Source organism: Pteropus vampyrus, unplaced genomic scaffold (assembly GCF_000151845.1).
Source record: "Pteropus vampyrus isolate Shadow unplaced genomic scaffold, Pvam_2.0 Scaffold65, whole genome shotgun sequence".
NCBI lineage: Eukaryota > Metazoa > Chordata > Mammalia > Chiroptera > Pteropodidae > Pteropus > Pteropus vampyrus.
This window is the reverse complement of record NW_011888846.1, coordinates 4658371-4673040: the sequence shown is the minus strand read 5'-3', so window position 1 is coordinate 4673040 and position 14670 is coordinate 4658371. Positions and strand designations below refer to the sequence as shown.

Below are 14670 nucleotides of genomic sequence, written 5' to 3'. Positions count from 1 at the left end.
AGTTATTGTAATTTTAATTCTAGATTACCTAGTTAATTTAAGTAGATTATAATTTTCTTTGAAATTCATCATCTTATAGTCTATTTTAAAAACTATGCGAAACACAATCATATTAAAGTCTGTGTCTGATAAAACCGACAGCCTCATGACCTGAGGTCTATTTATGTTGACTATTTTTTCTTTTTACTTTTATTCACTTAAGCATATCTACCATCGTGCTGAATAATATTTTAACTGAATATCAGACATTGAATAGATTGTAGAGTCTCTGGCTAATGATATCTTCCTTTCAAGATGATTTAGTTCATGTTTAAACATAGTAAGATTTAGGAAAGAACACCTTAATCCAATCAGTAATTAAGATGACTGAGGCTTGTATTTCTATATTGATAACACTGGTATGTTTCATCTTTCCTTTCTCCTAAGGCCTAATCCTTCAGGGGTCTCAACTAAAAGCTTAGATTGGGCTGTTTGCTTTGATAGTACCTGAAGTCTAAGTTCTTTATCCTCAGTAGTATGTGTCTGCTAAAAGCTGTGCTTAGGTTTTTGGCCTCTCACCTACCAATTTCTGCCTAGTTTCTTATATTCTTGTTCTGCCTAACTTAGGGATGGAAAAACACCTCTGGCAAAAATGACAGAGAACGTTCGTTTCCCCTTAATGTGGTATCTTTCTGTTTGAGTCTCATCAGTCCTTATTACCCTGGTTGCTCTCAAAACTTTCAAACATTTTTAATTTGTTTTATTTTATAAATTTTCTTGTCATTGTCAGGAGTGTTTGTTTTACTATAAGCTATTTCATATAGCTGGAAGCATAAATGTCCAACTGGAATTCTTTTAAAGTATATCAGTTTGCTACCATATATATTTCAGTTTTAGTACCCTGTTCTTACTGTAAGTGATCTAGAAGTAAAGACCTTGTATAAGAAAACAAATCACTGAAATTTGTCATTGAACATTAATGTACAGCACCTATTAAGAAAGTTTATTCTTCACAAATATACATAAACCAAATAAATTAGGAAATGATATTGAAAAGTAAACTGGTTAGGTTTTTTCAAAGTTTTCTGAGAACTACATGGTTTCTGATTCTATGATTCCTTTTAGTATACTTTAATCTTGATTTGATATACAAATATGATTTGTATGCAATGGATCAGAGACAAATTTATTGGCACAAGTGAGAAACAGTTGTACTGGAAAACATTAGCCTTGAAAAGATCTTTCCAAAAATCCTTATTTTTCCTTGAGATGCTACTTGCCCAAATAAATTCTCATCATTTCAGTCCACATTTACTGAGGCACCTTATATCTCATAGTTTACCATTTTTTTTTTACCTATTCTTGGCCCGATAGACCAACGTATAAGAACTTTCCTTTACATAGCACAAAATGTAGAATATTTTTGTTATTTATAATAATAAGCACATTTTAAAGTCATTTATAGTTTATAAAGTACATTCTCATGCACTTTATTATTTGATTTCCACACTCGCCCTGTGAATTTGGCAAACTTCTTGTTTTCCTATTTTATATATGTGTAAAATAAGAATTAAAGACTCACAGTGCTGTTTCTACTGTACTCGGGAATAAACTGGTAAACCTGAAGACCAACCTGAAGATCAGGCCTGTCGACTCCATTTCCATCTTTATTTCTCTACGTTGCCGCATTCAGTTAGCATTTATTATGCACCTGGGAGATGCCAAACCCAGAACTAAGCACTGGGCTAAACAGGGGAGCCTGACGTGAGCAAGAAAACAAATTAAACCATATGTGAAATTGGAAGGAGAGGCTTCCTCGCTTCTTTTGTTGGATTTTCTAAATTCTTCAAAGACGATGTATCTATGGATCTGGTCCATAGGATTTATTAAGCACATGTTGTAAACTCTGGGTGCCATCGGGGGATAGAGAAAGAAACAGAAGGCACGATCCCTCTCAGAAGGCGCTTTGAATCTAAGCAATACAGAGAACAAGTGAAGCAATTTGAGAAGCTGACAGCGAATAAGTACTTGCTTGGTTTCACAGTACTTGCTTGGTTTTGCCCATCAACGTAGGCAAAATCATACGCTTATGTTTATTTTCATTACTGTTCTGAAATGTTTACAATTTGGAACGGTCTCACTCAGACTAGACTGTTTAGCAACCCTAACAGAAAACATCACATGCTCATAGTATTTTAAATACCAGGGTCCTCCACATCAGTTATAAATTACAGACCACTGCCTGGAAACCCTTGCTACATAAAGCCTAAGGCCTGTTAACCATAATTTCCTCCCTTTCTTTGTTTGGGTTTAATTAGCCAAACACTGCATATGAATCTTCAACTGAAAATGCAATGCATATTTAAATTGATCGGATTTCAAAGATGAGAATTTCTAACACCAGGCACTGTGAGGTGGGAGTTGGGGAGGGAGAGGACCATTTTTACTGACATTTACTCTGTTCCAGGCATCTTATTGTTAATTCTTAAACAAATTCTCTAGTAGAGATATGATTTTTCTTATTCCAAAAACAATGATCTGGAAACTCAGAAGCATTAAGCATTTTAGATAACATAGCTAGTAGAGATACAAATAAGATTCAAATTCAAATCCAGCTTATCCCAAAGCCATGGTCCTTCTTCCAGAAATGTTTGGGGAACATTTCCTGTAAAGAGCCAGATAAGAAACAGTTCGGAGTTTGAGCCGTATGGTCTCTGTCACAGTTACCACTGCCATGGTAGAATGAAAGCAACCATAGACCATATGTAAATGAGTGGGCATGGCTGTGTCCTAATAAAGTTATGTTTATGAGCACTGAAGTGTCAATTTCATATGATTTTCACGTTATTTTTCTTCTGAGTGTTTTCAATAATTTTAAAATGCAAAAACCATTCTAAGATCACAGATCATACAAAAATAGGCAAGGGGTCGTATTTGGGCCACGGACTGTCGTGTGCTGATTTCAGCTCTGTATCATGTTTTTAGTTAATACTAAAGGTACTTATTGTCATCTGTCTTATTTCCATTCCATAAGAACATTCACTTTTAATTCAACTCAATAAACGCTGCCTAAAATGAACAAAATATTGCACTGTAGAGGGATTCAAAGATCAGTGACTCGCCATCTTCACCTTTAAGGTGAAAGAAACAAATAATTAAGAGGAAACAAATATCAAGATGATAGACTTAAATCTAACTGTATTATTAGTTACATTAAGTTCAAATTGTCTAAAATGCCACATAAAAGACAGAGATCGTCAGTCACATAAAATGGAAAGAGCCGATTTTATACTATTTATAAAAATCACATTAAACATAAAAACATGCAGATTGAAAATAAGAGGGTAGAAATTATATACCATGTAAACTCTAAGCATAAGAAAATTCATGTTCTATGTTGATATCTGACAAAATAGACTTCAAAGCAGAGTATTTATTACGTGAGGTAGAGGGACATTTTATAACAATAAATGGGTCAACTTATCAAAAATACAGTCATCTTAATTGTTATAAAATTGAAGTACCTAAGAAAAGAGCATCAAAGGAAATGAATTAAAAAATGGACAGAACTAATCGATGAACAGCCAAATCCATAGTCATAATTGGAGATTTATCATCATCTCTGTGTAATTGATATAACAAGTAGACAAAAAAATCAGGACAAGTATTTAATATCTGAAGATCATTATCAAATATCTTGACCTAACTGACATTTGTAGAAACATTAACAGCTGCAGAATGCTTATGGTACATTCACCAAGGTAGGCCATGTACTAGACTCTGAAACAAGCCTCATGAACGTGTATGATTGAAATTATGAAGAGTGCATGCTCTGATCCCAACAGTACTAAATTAGAAATGATAACTAGATATCTAGGAAATCTTCGATTTTTTGATATTCAAGCAGTACAGTCTTAAGCAATCCATAGGCCACAGAAGATTTCATGGGGGAAATTAGAAAATATTTCGAGCAGAATGGTAATGAAGTAACATGGTAAAATTTATGGGATGTGATTAAAACAGTACTTACAGGGAAATGATAAGCTTTGAATGTCTGTATTTAGGGGGGAAATTATAAAATCAATAATTAACATTTCCACCTTAAGTAGGAAAAAATCAAATTAAAAAACAAAGTAAAATTAAAAAGGAAATAACAGAAAGCAGAAATCAGTGAAATAGAAAAAACCCCTTTATCATCAGTTATTTTACTTTCTCTGAATGTAGCAGCCAAATCAGTTAGATGTTTAATTTTATACTCGATAAGTTATTAAACAAATGAGACAAAACGTGAGAAGTAAAATTTGAATTATTTTTCTTATAATTTGACTGAACATCTGAAAAGAGAAAGCAACCTGAAAATTATTTCACTTAGTTCAGTATAAAATTAAATGAAAGTAAATATGCTCTCCAATTTTAAACAATAATCAATGAGAAAATATCATGAAAGAAAATACTTGATTTATAATAGCAATTAAAATGGTAAAATATCTACGAATAAATGTAAAAAAAAATTTGAAATATCTATATGAAGGTATAATGATGGCTTAAAAAAATGAAGAGGCACAAACTGGTCCTGTATAGAAAGATTCAATATCATATAAAGGTCAATTCTCCCTGAATACTACGGTTCACATAATTTTAGTAAATTCTAACAAGATTTTAAAGAGAATTATCAAGTTGATTTTAATGTTTTTATGGAAATTCTGAAAAAGATGAGTAATGAAGGAGGCCTCGACCTGTCAAATATCAGCATATATCATAAAATTATAGTGGTTAAAATATCAAGGATCCTGGTAGATGAATAGACAGATTAATGGAACAAGACAGCCCATAAATATACCCAACATATAGACATACATGTAGACACATGGACTTAAACTTAAGAATTTTAAGACATCGACAATAGTATATTCATTACATATCCTAGTCTGAACCTAATATTTTCCAATTACTAAAATTAATTAATCTGATGGGAATAAAGTGATATCTTGTTGTATTTTGAATTTTTATGATTATTAGTGGAGTAGAACATCCCTTTACAAAAATAATTATCAGGCATTTAGTGTTTCTCTTCTATTTAATTATAATATAGACAAATTTATTAGTTTTCTTCTACGATTGCAAAGATTTAAAAAATTTTTTAATATGTTTTATAGCTTTGCCTTTTAAAGTTTAGTCTTTAACATATTTTAAATTTGTTTTTGTATATAGAATAAGGTAGGGTTCCATTTTTGTTTTCTAAATATGATAAGCTAATTTTTCTAACCCCATCTGTTAAAACATTCATTCTTGCCCTAATGATTTGTGGTACCATGATAATTATATACTATTTCTAGAATATACATGAGCTTGTTTTTTTTTTTTTTAACATTGTTGCATTCCATCGATCTGTATTCTTTTTCTTTACACCAGCAAAACACTGTTTTTATTTTTATAAATTTTACTACGTAAACGTATCTTGTAGAGCATGTCTCCCCTTTTACTTTTCTGCATATCCGTTTTAAAATCGAATTAGATATTTATTATTTATAAACACTTATTTTCCATGTAAATTTTAGAATAAGCCTTAGGTCGTTTATTCTGCCTCTTGGAAAATGTACTGGTATATACGAGCTCAACTTGAACACTTGATTTGTATCAATTGATATAATTATGTGATTTTCCTCCTTTGATCCATCATTATGTTGAATAATATTGATAGATTTTTTTTAATTTTTAGATATCATTTTTGCCTTTGTGGAGTATACCCACTTGTTTACTATATATGATATTTTAAATATACTCTTAGGTTTTATTGATTAATCTTTTATCATTTATTTTTATTAATATATTGCTTTTTTATGTTCAATTTTGGACTATTGGATATTTCCATAAATGTATTAATTTCTTCCCCATATTCAAACTTAGTGCCGATAATTGTTCATAAAGTATTTTTGTTACATCTCATCTCTACTTTAGCTATAGTTATCACTCCCTTTATAGTGTATGTTTTGAACTTTCTTTTTCTCTTCTTGATTGTTGTGTCTGGGATTTCTTCAAAGAACAATTTTGAGTTTTATTTATTTTCTCATTCTAGTTGTTCTCTAACTCACTGGTTACTATTCTTATCTTTATTATTTCTTCTCTTCCCGTTTCTCTGGGTCTACACCAATGTTCTTTGTTGGCTTATTGTGTTGAATCCTTGAATGATTTGTTTTCATCGTTCCATAGTCTCCTGTAAGTACTACTTTCCTGTAGCCCATAAATGTTGACATATAGTACTTTCATTGTCAATCGGCCCTAAGTATTTTACGATAATTTATATTTTCTTTTTAAAATCATTCATTTTGTTTGTTCCTAGCACTGATTTTTCAAAGCATAACAACTCTATTATTATGCCAACTGTGTGTCATTATGAGAGGTGTTTTTTCCCTCCACTTCATGGCCTTCATTGCATTAGGAAGCACGCCAGTAGTAAGCCTTTGTTCATTCAGAAATTAAGGACTAGTTTGTATTAGAAATGTGTACTGTCCTTTAGCTGGTCTAAAAGTGTCTACCATGCTTCACATTTTTCTCTCTCTATTTTATTTCTATACAAAAACAGCTACAAAATCCTTTTCTCCATTCTTTTTTTTTTTTTTAATTTGTGTTCTCTGGTCTTCTTTCTTTCATTTGTTCATTTTTTGTTTTTCTTATTGTGCATCTTTATATCTTTCCAACTTTGGATTGCAGAAAAAAGCATTTCAGATAAACAATGAATAATTTGTACTATTATTGCTATATTCAAGGCATACTTACACTAACAAATTATTTGTTGTTTCTTTGACATTCCAATTTAAGTGGTGTCCTGTCTGTTTTAGTTTGTTTTTGCTAAATCTGGCAACCCTTCTAATTCTTTTTAATTTAATCAGTCAGGTGCTAATTCTCTGTTCAGAGATGACTTCAACCACCCAGAAAACTGTCTAAATTTCATAATTTAGGAAAAAAAGGAAATAGCTCATGCATAGAAAGCACCAAGACCCATCACTACTTTGAGTTCTTAGACTTTGTTCATAGGAAAGTTGACTAGACCCTTTGTTAGAGCTATTTCCTTTACATAGAATTCTAACAATATTAGTTCTCTGAATTTTCAGTCTGCTATAGAAAAGGAGCAACAAATTAGTAAGGAGTTTAGAAACTTGGTGAAAACATGTACTCAAAGAAAAAGTATTGTAAACCTTGTTTTTACCATTTACCAGTCAAGTGACCTCATATAAATCATGTAACCTCCTTGGGCATCAGTTTTCTTAGCTTTAAAATAAGGTGTTTGGTTTAGATGATTCCTTCTAGCTCTGCATTTTATTTTAAGCTTAATGGTGAAATTTTAAAAGGCAGAGATAATAAAAAATATTATTAATAAGAGAAACAGCGTTAGGCTATCAAAGCTAAAGGCAAAGATTATTATATCCATTGATGCCTTTAGAGCCTTGCTACTCAAAATATGGTTGGCATCCAAAAGCATCAGCCTCGCCTGAGAGCAGGTGAAAGTGCAGAATCTCAACTGTACTAAATTAGAATCTGCATTGTAACAGGATCCTCAGGTGATTCATATGCACAGTAAGAAGGTTGTTGACCTCAGCATTCAGGAAAATAATGGATGTTCAGGATGATGCCTCCAGTTTGTCAAGTGAAAATTCTGTTACCTACAGGATCCTCTGTTTAAGAGGGCAGAACATTTCTAATATACCCTGGAATTATTTCTATACACATGACTGAAATTTCTAAAAAGTTCTTGCCTTTCAAAAGGAAATCTTCTGTTTGGAAAATTAACCTCTGTGGGTTCCCTGTATCTCCTGGGAATCCTGCAGAAGCAAAGATCATTGTGTGTGTATGATTTTCATTTCCATCAAAACCTAGCCTAGTGCATCGAAAGAGGAACTTCTTCTCCCAGTGGCTTAAACACATCATCCCCAGAGGGCAGAGCACTCATTTTCCACTTTCTTATGTGAGTACTACTAATCTAACTTTTCACTGATTTAACATAGAAGCTTTGACAGGCCCCAGATGTGACAACTGAGCAGACTCTAATTTTCATGAATAATTGAGATAGCAATTTTTTTTTTTTTTCCAGCCAGGAGGGAAGCTTGCCTGGCTCTGCACTGCACTCCTCCATCCGTTCACTTACATATTCTTGTTCCCCAGAGAACCTTCTCCATCCATAATAAATGTTCTCATTCTCAGACTTTGACTTAAGTGGAGTTTCCTCAGGATCCAGACTCTGAGATGAAGATTTGCATGCAAAAGTTTATCGAGAACTTGCCTTGGGATTAACACCTGTGGGGGAATGAGAGAACTAGGAGTAGACAGAGGGAGGAATAGCCACAGGAAAGTGTCGGCATCCCACAAGGAGCTGAGATGGCCCTTCCGAGCTGTCCCACCTGCATACCGCACACTCCTGTCTAAAAGCCGTTGGACATGGGTTTCGCCCCTCTCCTCTGGTGCCATGGAAGTGGCATGACCCTTGTGGTGGCTTTCTTCCTCCCAGGACAATTCCGAAAAGAGATGGCCGTGAGCTGAGCTGAGTCAGTGGGGAGGGGATCTGGGCGGCACACCACAGTATTCACTGCAAATTGGGTTTTGTCTCTTTCTGATCCCCCTTCTGCGCCCCCCAAGCTCTTCTAACATGGAGTCTCTGCACACTTTGTCCTGGTGTCTAAAATCACAGGTATGCAAATTCTCTTAGTAGGACCTGAGCCAGTGAGTTGATTCTGGTCTGAACCTTCCCGCTGACTTGCCAAGTCATACATTTTGAAATGTCTCACCAGAGACAGTGCGGATCATAATGGTGGTTCCCTCTTCGTGTCACAAAATGACCTCACTCTTCTGGAACAAGAACCACGTAAGCTCGTGGTGTCTGTAGCCTCACTTGTACTGTGAAGGAATGACACAGGAAATGACCTGGGTTTTGACCAATACCAAGAGAGACAGGGGCTCAGACATGGGAAAGAAGCCAAACCAGGTTCCAAACTCCCTTCCATTTTGACTTCAAGTATGGGGGCCACCAAGACATGGTTGTCAGTGGCGAGAGGCTAGTTGCCTTGTACCCTTCCTTTATCTCTTAGATTTGGACTTCGGGTAAAACCCCCTGAAACTTTGAGAGTTGATCTCTTCCTTGTCAAATTTCTGAAGTCTACATAGATGGGATTATCCATATAGTTAGATGGTCCATATAAAATTTCTAATATTCGATAATTTTTCACCTACAAGAAAGGCATATGGGTCAACAAATAATGCACGTATTCTTAATCTGATTTCCGTTGATTCCTTAATGGGACTACTATTCTTTCCTTTGAGAATGGTTTCTTTTTTTTTAGTTTTATTGAAATATAATAGACAATTATTTGCTCATATTTACAGTGTATAATTCAATGAGTTTTTTCAGTTATAGTTGGCATACAATAATATATTAGTTTCGATTGTACGGCATAATGATAAGAGATCTTATAACTCACAAAGTGATCACTCCACTAAATCTATCTAGTACCCCTTTTCCCCCTTACATACTTATCACAACATTACTATTTTCTTTCTATTATGAAAGCTTCCTACAATTTCAGAGAGATAAGAAAACATTTTTAAAAACCAGTAGTAGCAATACAAATGTACTCCTACTAGTTTTTAAAGTGTTCTCTTAGCTCCTTGAAATTATATGAAGCTTTTATGCCTAAGTGTTTGTGTGACTTCATGTTTTGAGAGGGAACAAGTGTCAACACATTTTCTAAGGAATCTGTGATTTCCTGCTCACCCCAAATTAAGAACCATTGTGCAGTCAAAAGTAAAGAAGTACAAATTAGTAGTTGATAGATGGCCATGGGGATGGGGAGCGTGGCATAGGGCATGCAGTCAGCGGAGAGCCAGAGGAAAGAGCAATTAGGGGGATCGGTTTATAAACTATGTAAATGTCTAACCAATGTACTGTCTACTTGAAACTAATAATAAAATCATTTTTTTAAGTTAGAAAATATTAAAAAAATTAAAAAAAGAGTACAGAACCTAAAGTTGGAAATTCCCCTAGCATTTAGCTAGAGAAAGTCACTTAAGCTCTGTAGAATCCTGCTTCTACAATATAACCTTTGTATCCTAGGGATAATACAGTACAAAAATCTCAAATAAAACCCCATGAGCCTGGTGGAGGCTCCAGCACAGCACGTGGTCACGCTTGGCAAACTGTAAAGCGCCGCACAAACAGAATGTAGTATCCGCCCAGTTTCTCCTGTCCAGCGGCCTTCCCTTTCTCCTTGGAATCAGGGAGAGCCACAGAGGAGTGAAAATGGAAAGGCACAGAAAAAATAACAACCCAGTAACTAACCGAAAGCATTCTAAAACCTCAGAGAAGATTCTTTTCAAGTTTGTGGTATATTTTCAGGGTCTGCTTGCCAGCGACCACCACAAAGGACGACCTGGAAGTCGAAACTCTTGGCTTGGGTGCACGTTAAATGTGTCTGTACCCAGCAGGCAGATCGAAGAGAGATTTCTTAAGCCCTGACAATTCCGCACGAGGAAAACATCCTCACACTCTTACTCTTCTTAGTTAGCGTGCGGGCTTTGGATGAAAAAGCAACTGAGTTTGTGGGGCCGGTTCTCCTTGGCCTGCCTGTCCGTCAGTCTCTGTCTGTGCGTCTGTCCGTCCATCTATCCAATGTGTGTTTTCTCTGTGCCAAAGAATTTTGCGATGGATTCGCTGAGCGGATTTCACCGGCAGTCAGTCCCTCCCTATCTCGAGACCATTGCTCGGCCCTGAAAATTACTTGTTTTTCTGAAAGATCTTGCCTCCTTTCTGATGTCTGGCTGCAGGCTTTCTTGTTCATCAGAGCCATGTTCGAATTAATTTTATTTTGCCCACGCCACACATGAATGCAGTCTCCTCGTTAACACAAAACAATGAAGCGTCACAAAGCCCAGAATCCTCCTGACATCTTAGCGTCTTGGCGTTTTCTCTTGTGGGGTGCCTCCTGCAGGTCTGGGTGGTCCCCCAGGAGGTGCACGTGGGTGCTCAGTCCGGAAGGAGGGGGCAGCTGTTCGTAGAACGCATTCGGTGTGGTGATTAGAGGGGTGTCACTTGTAGTGCCAAAGATGGCATAGGATAAGTAAAGCTTTGTGTGGCCAGATTTTCTGCTCCAGCTGCTGCCTCTCTTTCATATATAGATACATAAAATTTATTACTTACATTAAATAATAAATTCTACATATTAAAATAGCTGTGGCTGGGCTGTGGAAAGAGTAACTTTTAAAAATATCATCTTTGTTTGAATAAGAAATACACCTTTAGTATTCTAATTACACTGGTAATCCTAGAAGTTTGTCTATAGCGAAAGTAGGTTTTTAATAACTGTATATTGAACTGGCTTTCCTGAAAAGTCTATTAAAAGTTCTATGTGTGTAAAATGTATCTTTCATGGATTCCATTCCATTTGGACTGTAGAGATACAGTCCAAACCAAGAGCCTCGGATTCTGCCAGTTTTCACCGAGAGTACCAGTTTGCATTTCTACACGTACCAATTTAAAATAGCATCTATGCAATGTTTTCATCCATCCACTTCAGAAAAGCATAGTGCTCTATGTTACTTTTTAAAATGTTATTTTTACCTTGGTCTTCCTGAAGTGTAAACAGAATTTAAAAAAAAATTATTTTTGGAAATAAGATTATTGAACACTGAGTCCTTATGGGATGACAGGCACCATCCTGTGTTTTCACGTGGTTTTATTTACTCCTCGTCGTAGCCGTGTGAGAGGGGTCATGTGTCTGTTTCTCAGACGCGGGTAGGGAAGCCCTGGCTCAGAGGAGAGCTGGTTTGCTCAGACTTGCTTAGTGAGTAAGGATGGAGGTGATGGTCAAACCCAGGGCTCTGCCTGGCTGACACTCTCTCCAGAATGGTGAGCTCGCTTGGTTCCCTTCCCCCCATCCAAGTGGCTCATACCCATATGTGGACATTCAGACTCATCTCTGATGTCGAGGCCCCCACAGCTGTGTGAGAGAGTTTATGCTTCCCCTGCACCTAGTTGCTGTTGTGGGGCCTGCTTGGTGTTTGGATGAGAATGAAGTCTGGTTGCGTCTTCCGTGTCACCGTGAGAGGGGATGCCTGAGACTGGGCATCTGGCACCTCGATGGGACCCTTGTCTTGCCTTGCTTCACGTAGCCCAGCATCGCTCTGCCTGTGTCGCCTTTGTAAGTCTCGCCTGTGCTTTTCCTATATAAGCCACGGTCTGGAAATCCTGGCATAGCGGCTTCCCCCAAATCAAGGCACAGAGACACTGCCACCAGGAGCCAGCTTGGGTTCAAGCGATTGGGATTCAAGGACCCGTATAGCAAGACAGCAGCACTTCTAGAAGATGCCAGATGAGGTGGACATTTGGGGGCCTAGGGAGACCCACACCATGAGACTGACACCCGCTAATTAGTTTCACACGGGTGGTTCTATCTGGGGCCCCAATGGAGATGGGAAGACTGAGCCCCCCCGTGCCCTGTTGAAACTACCCCACTCTTCAAGCCCGAGGCCCCCTGGGGTAAAGCCGCCAGGTACTTGTTTGGACTCTGCCTGTTCCTGGCTCAGGAAATGACCCAGAACTTTCTTGCAGTGCTCAGGTCTCTTTTGTGGCGTATGAAAAGGAAGAGGTCGTGGGAGTTCCCAGGGGACTTTGATGTCGTTTGCCGTCGGAGTTGAGGGCTTTGCGTTAGGCCGTTGGTTACCTTATGGTGTGTTTCATGTCTAGCCCTCATCCAGCTGGGAACAAAGGACCTCGTATTGCAAGCCATAACCTATGGGTCTGGGTGTTTCCTAGGTTATAAGGGAATATTTATTACTTCAAAGAGGGGAAATGAAAAGGTGGAGGGGTTGGAAAGACACCGTAAAAAGAGAGTGTGGCTTGTCCTTCCCTCAAAGGAGGAGAGGAAGAAGGGAGAGGTGTCCTGCACTGACCATAAAGTCGCCCTCATTAAGCCAGCAGTGCAAATGGACACTGTAAACATGCCGCCGAGACTAGGAGAAGTCAGTCTGCGGACAAGGAGGAATTCTCGTTAAAATGGAAAGCATGTTCTACTCTCCTGCTCCCCGTGTTCAGAGGAGGTCCCTGCCATCAGATGTTGCACCCTGCTTTTACCCTGAGGACAGTTTTCTTGGGGCTTCTTCACCCCCAGAACCTGATAAAAAGCTAGGGGAGTATATACAGTTTCTCATAAACTAACACCCTTGTCACACCAGGGAAGGTTGGAACCTATTCTCAACAGAAATGAAGAATAACGTTGAGCTATAGGAAATAAAACTAGAATGACTGCATCAAATATTTTCAGTGTGGAAAATAAACTCTCCGGGCCATCCTTCAGTCTCCTAGATGTTTTCTTTTATATTAAAGGATTTCCAGGGACAACGCATCCATGGTTGACTTGGTAAAACAGTTTTATTGTTATCAGCCTAAGCATCGAGGGATATTCCTTATAGATAAGCAGAGTTTCCTGGGCTTCACTGGTGGCTTATTTTCCAGTCGTGGATAGGGTGTAAATATTTGGGGCAGCAGGAGACCTGCATGAGAATAAACAGTTCGGCAGGTTCTAATCTCAGAAAACAGACTCTGCGATAGCCTCTCCCCGACATCATAGACCGCATGCTAAGCGAAAGGGTCTGATCAAGATTTTAGGGGAAGACAGGGAGTTGGGGAAGGGTAATTAGCTGTGGCAGTTCAGAACAAAATGTTAGCTTGGTGACTGTCCTCCTGTCCATTCCTCTCACTTTGGAGATGAGGAGGTATTGGCTGGTTATATGATGGCTAATTGTCTCAAGCCATAGTCTCTTTGAATGATTGATCTTCTTTGAGAAATTTAAAGAAAGACAGGTTCAAGTAAAAAAGAAACACTTGCAGTAAAAAATCTCATAGCTGAAATTTATCTTCTTTTTATCTAATTTTAACTTTTGGTGTAAGCTTGAGTATCTTTCTGTGCCTACTCCATATTTTTCTCACTCGTAAGGGAAAGGGGAGCTCTTACTTTACGCGCCTTGATAGCCCAGTGGGAATAATGGCTCATACATACGTGTGCTTATGCCCAGGTGTGTTTCAGTAGACCAGGAGTGGCCGTGGCAATTTTCGTCTTCTTGGCATCTGATGGCCTGGCATCTGGGAAACATCCGAGGCCAACGGCGACCCTCCACCTGACTGATGTCAATGGAAACAACCACTCTCTTGGTGAGTCCGACAGTTATCCATTTAGGGCCACTAGAGGACAATCCATTAGACCCAAGAGTTAGCTTCACATCTGTCTCTGATGTTGGTCAGTACCTCGCCTACGTCACAGAGTCGCTGAGAGGATACAGTGAATACTAGATGTGGAAAAATGGTGCAGAATATTATTCACGTCCTTGTTTCTCTTCAGGAACCTATGAGCTGTCATGCCAGCAGAACCCACTGGTTATCAATGTGACCCATCGCCCGGACGTCCTCGCCCACCATACCACCGCAGCGCTGCTGAACTTCTCATCCTCGCTGGTGGGCATCTCAGCGGTGGCTCTAAGGACATCTTCCCACACAAGTCCTTCAGCCCCCAATAACTGCATCCCAGAGTATGAGGGGCGGAATCATCAGGGACAGAGGTACAAAGTCCCCTCCCTTCCTTTTCTCCTTTCTTTTTCTTGTGGCTGTGATGAACTGCTATCATTTCCATATATAGCATTGTGGGTGCTGAA

At 37.9% G+C, this 14670-nt stretch overlaps 1 protein-coding gene across 1 annotated transcript in view; it reads left to right on the top strand.

Moving 5' to 3' along the window:
- Nucleotides 1–14670, top strand: part of PAPPA2 (pappalysin 2) — a 226659-nt gene that overhangs the window by 126053 nt on the left and 85936 nt on the right. Inside the window, exons 10-11 of the mRNA XM_011361283.2 lie at nucleotides 14038–14173; nucleotides 14361–14577. Of these exons, the coding sequence (XP_011359585.1) occupies nucleotides 14038–14173; nucleotides 14361–14577 (353 nt within the window). The remainder of the gene's footprint in view (nucleotides 1–14037; nucleotides 14174–14360; nucleotides 14578–14670) is intronic.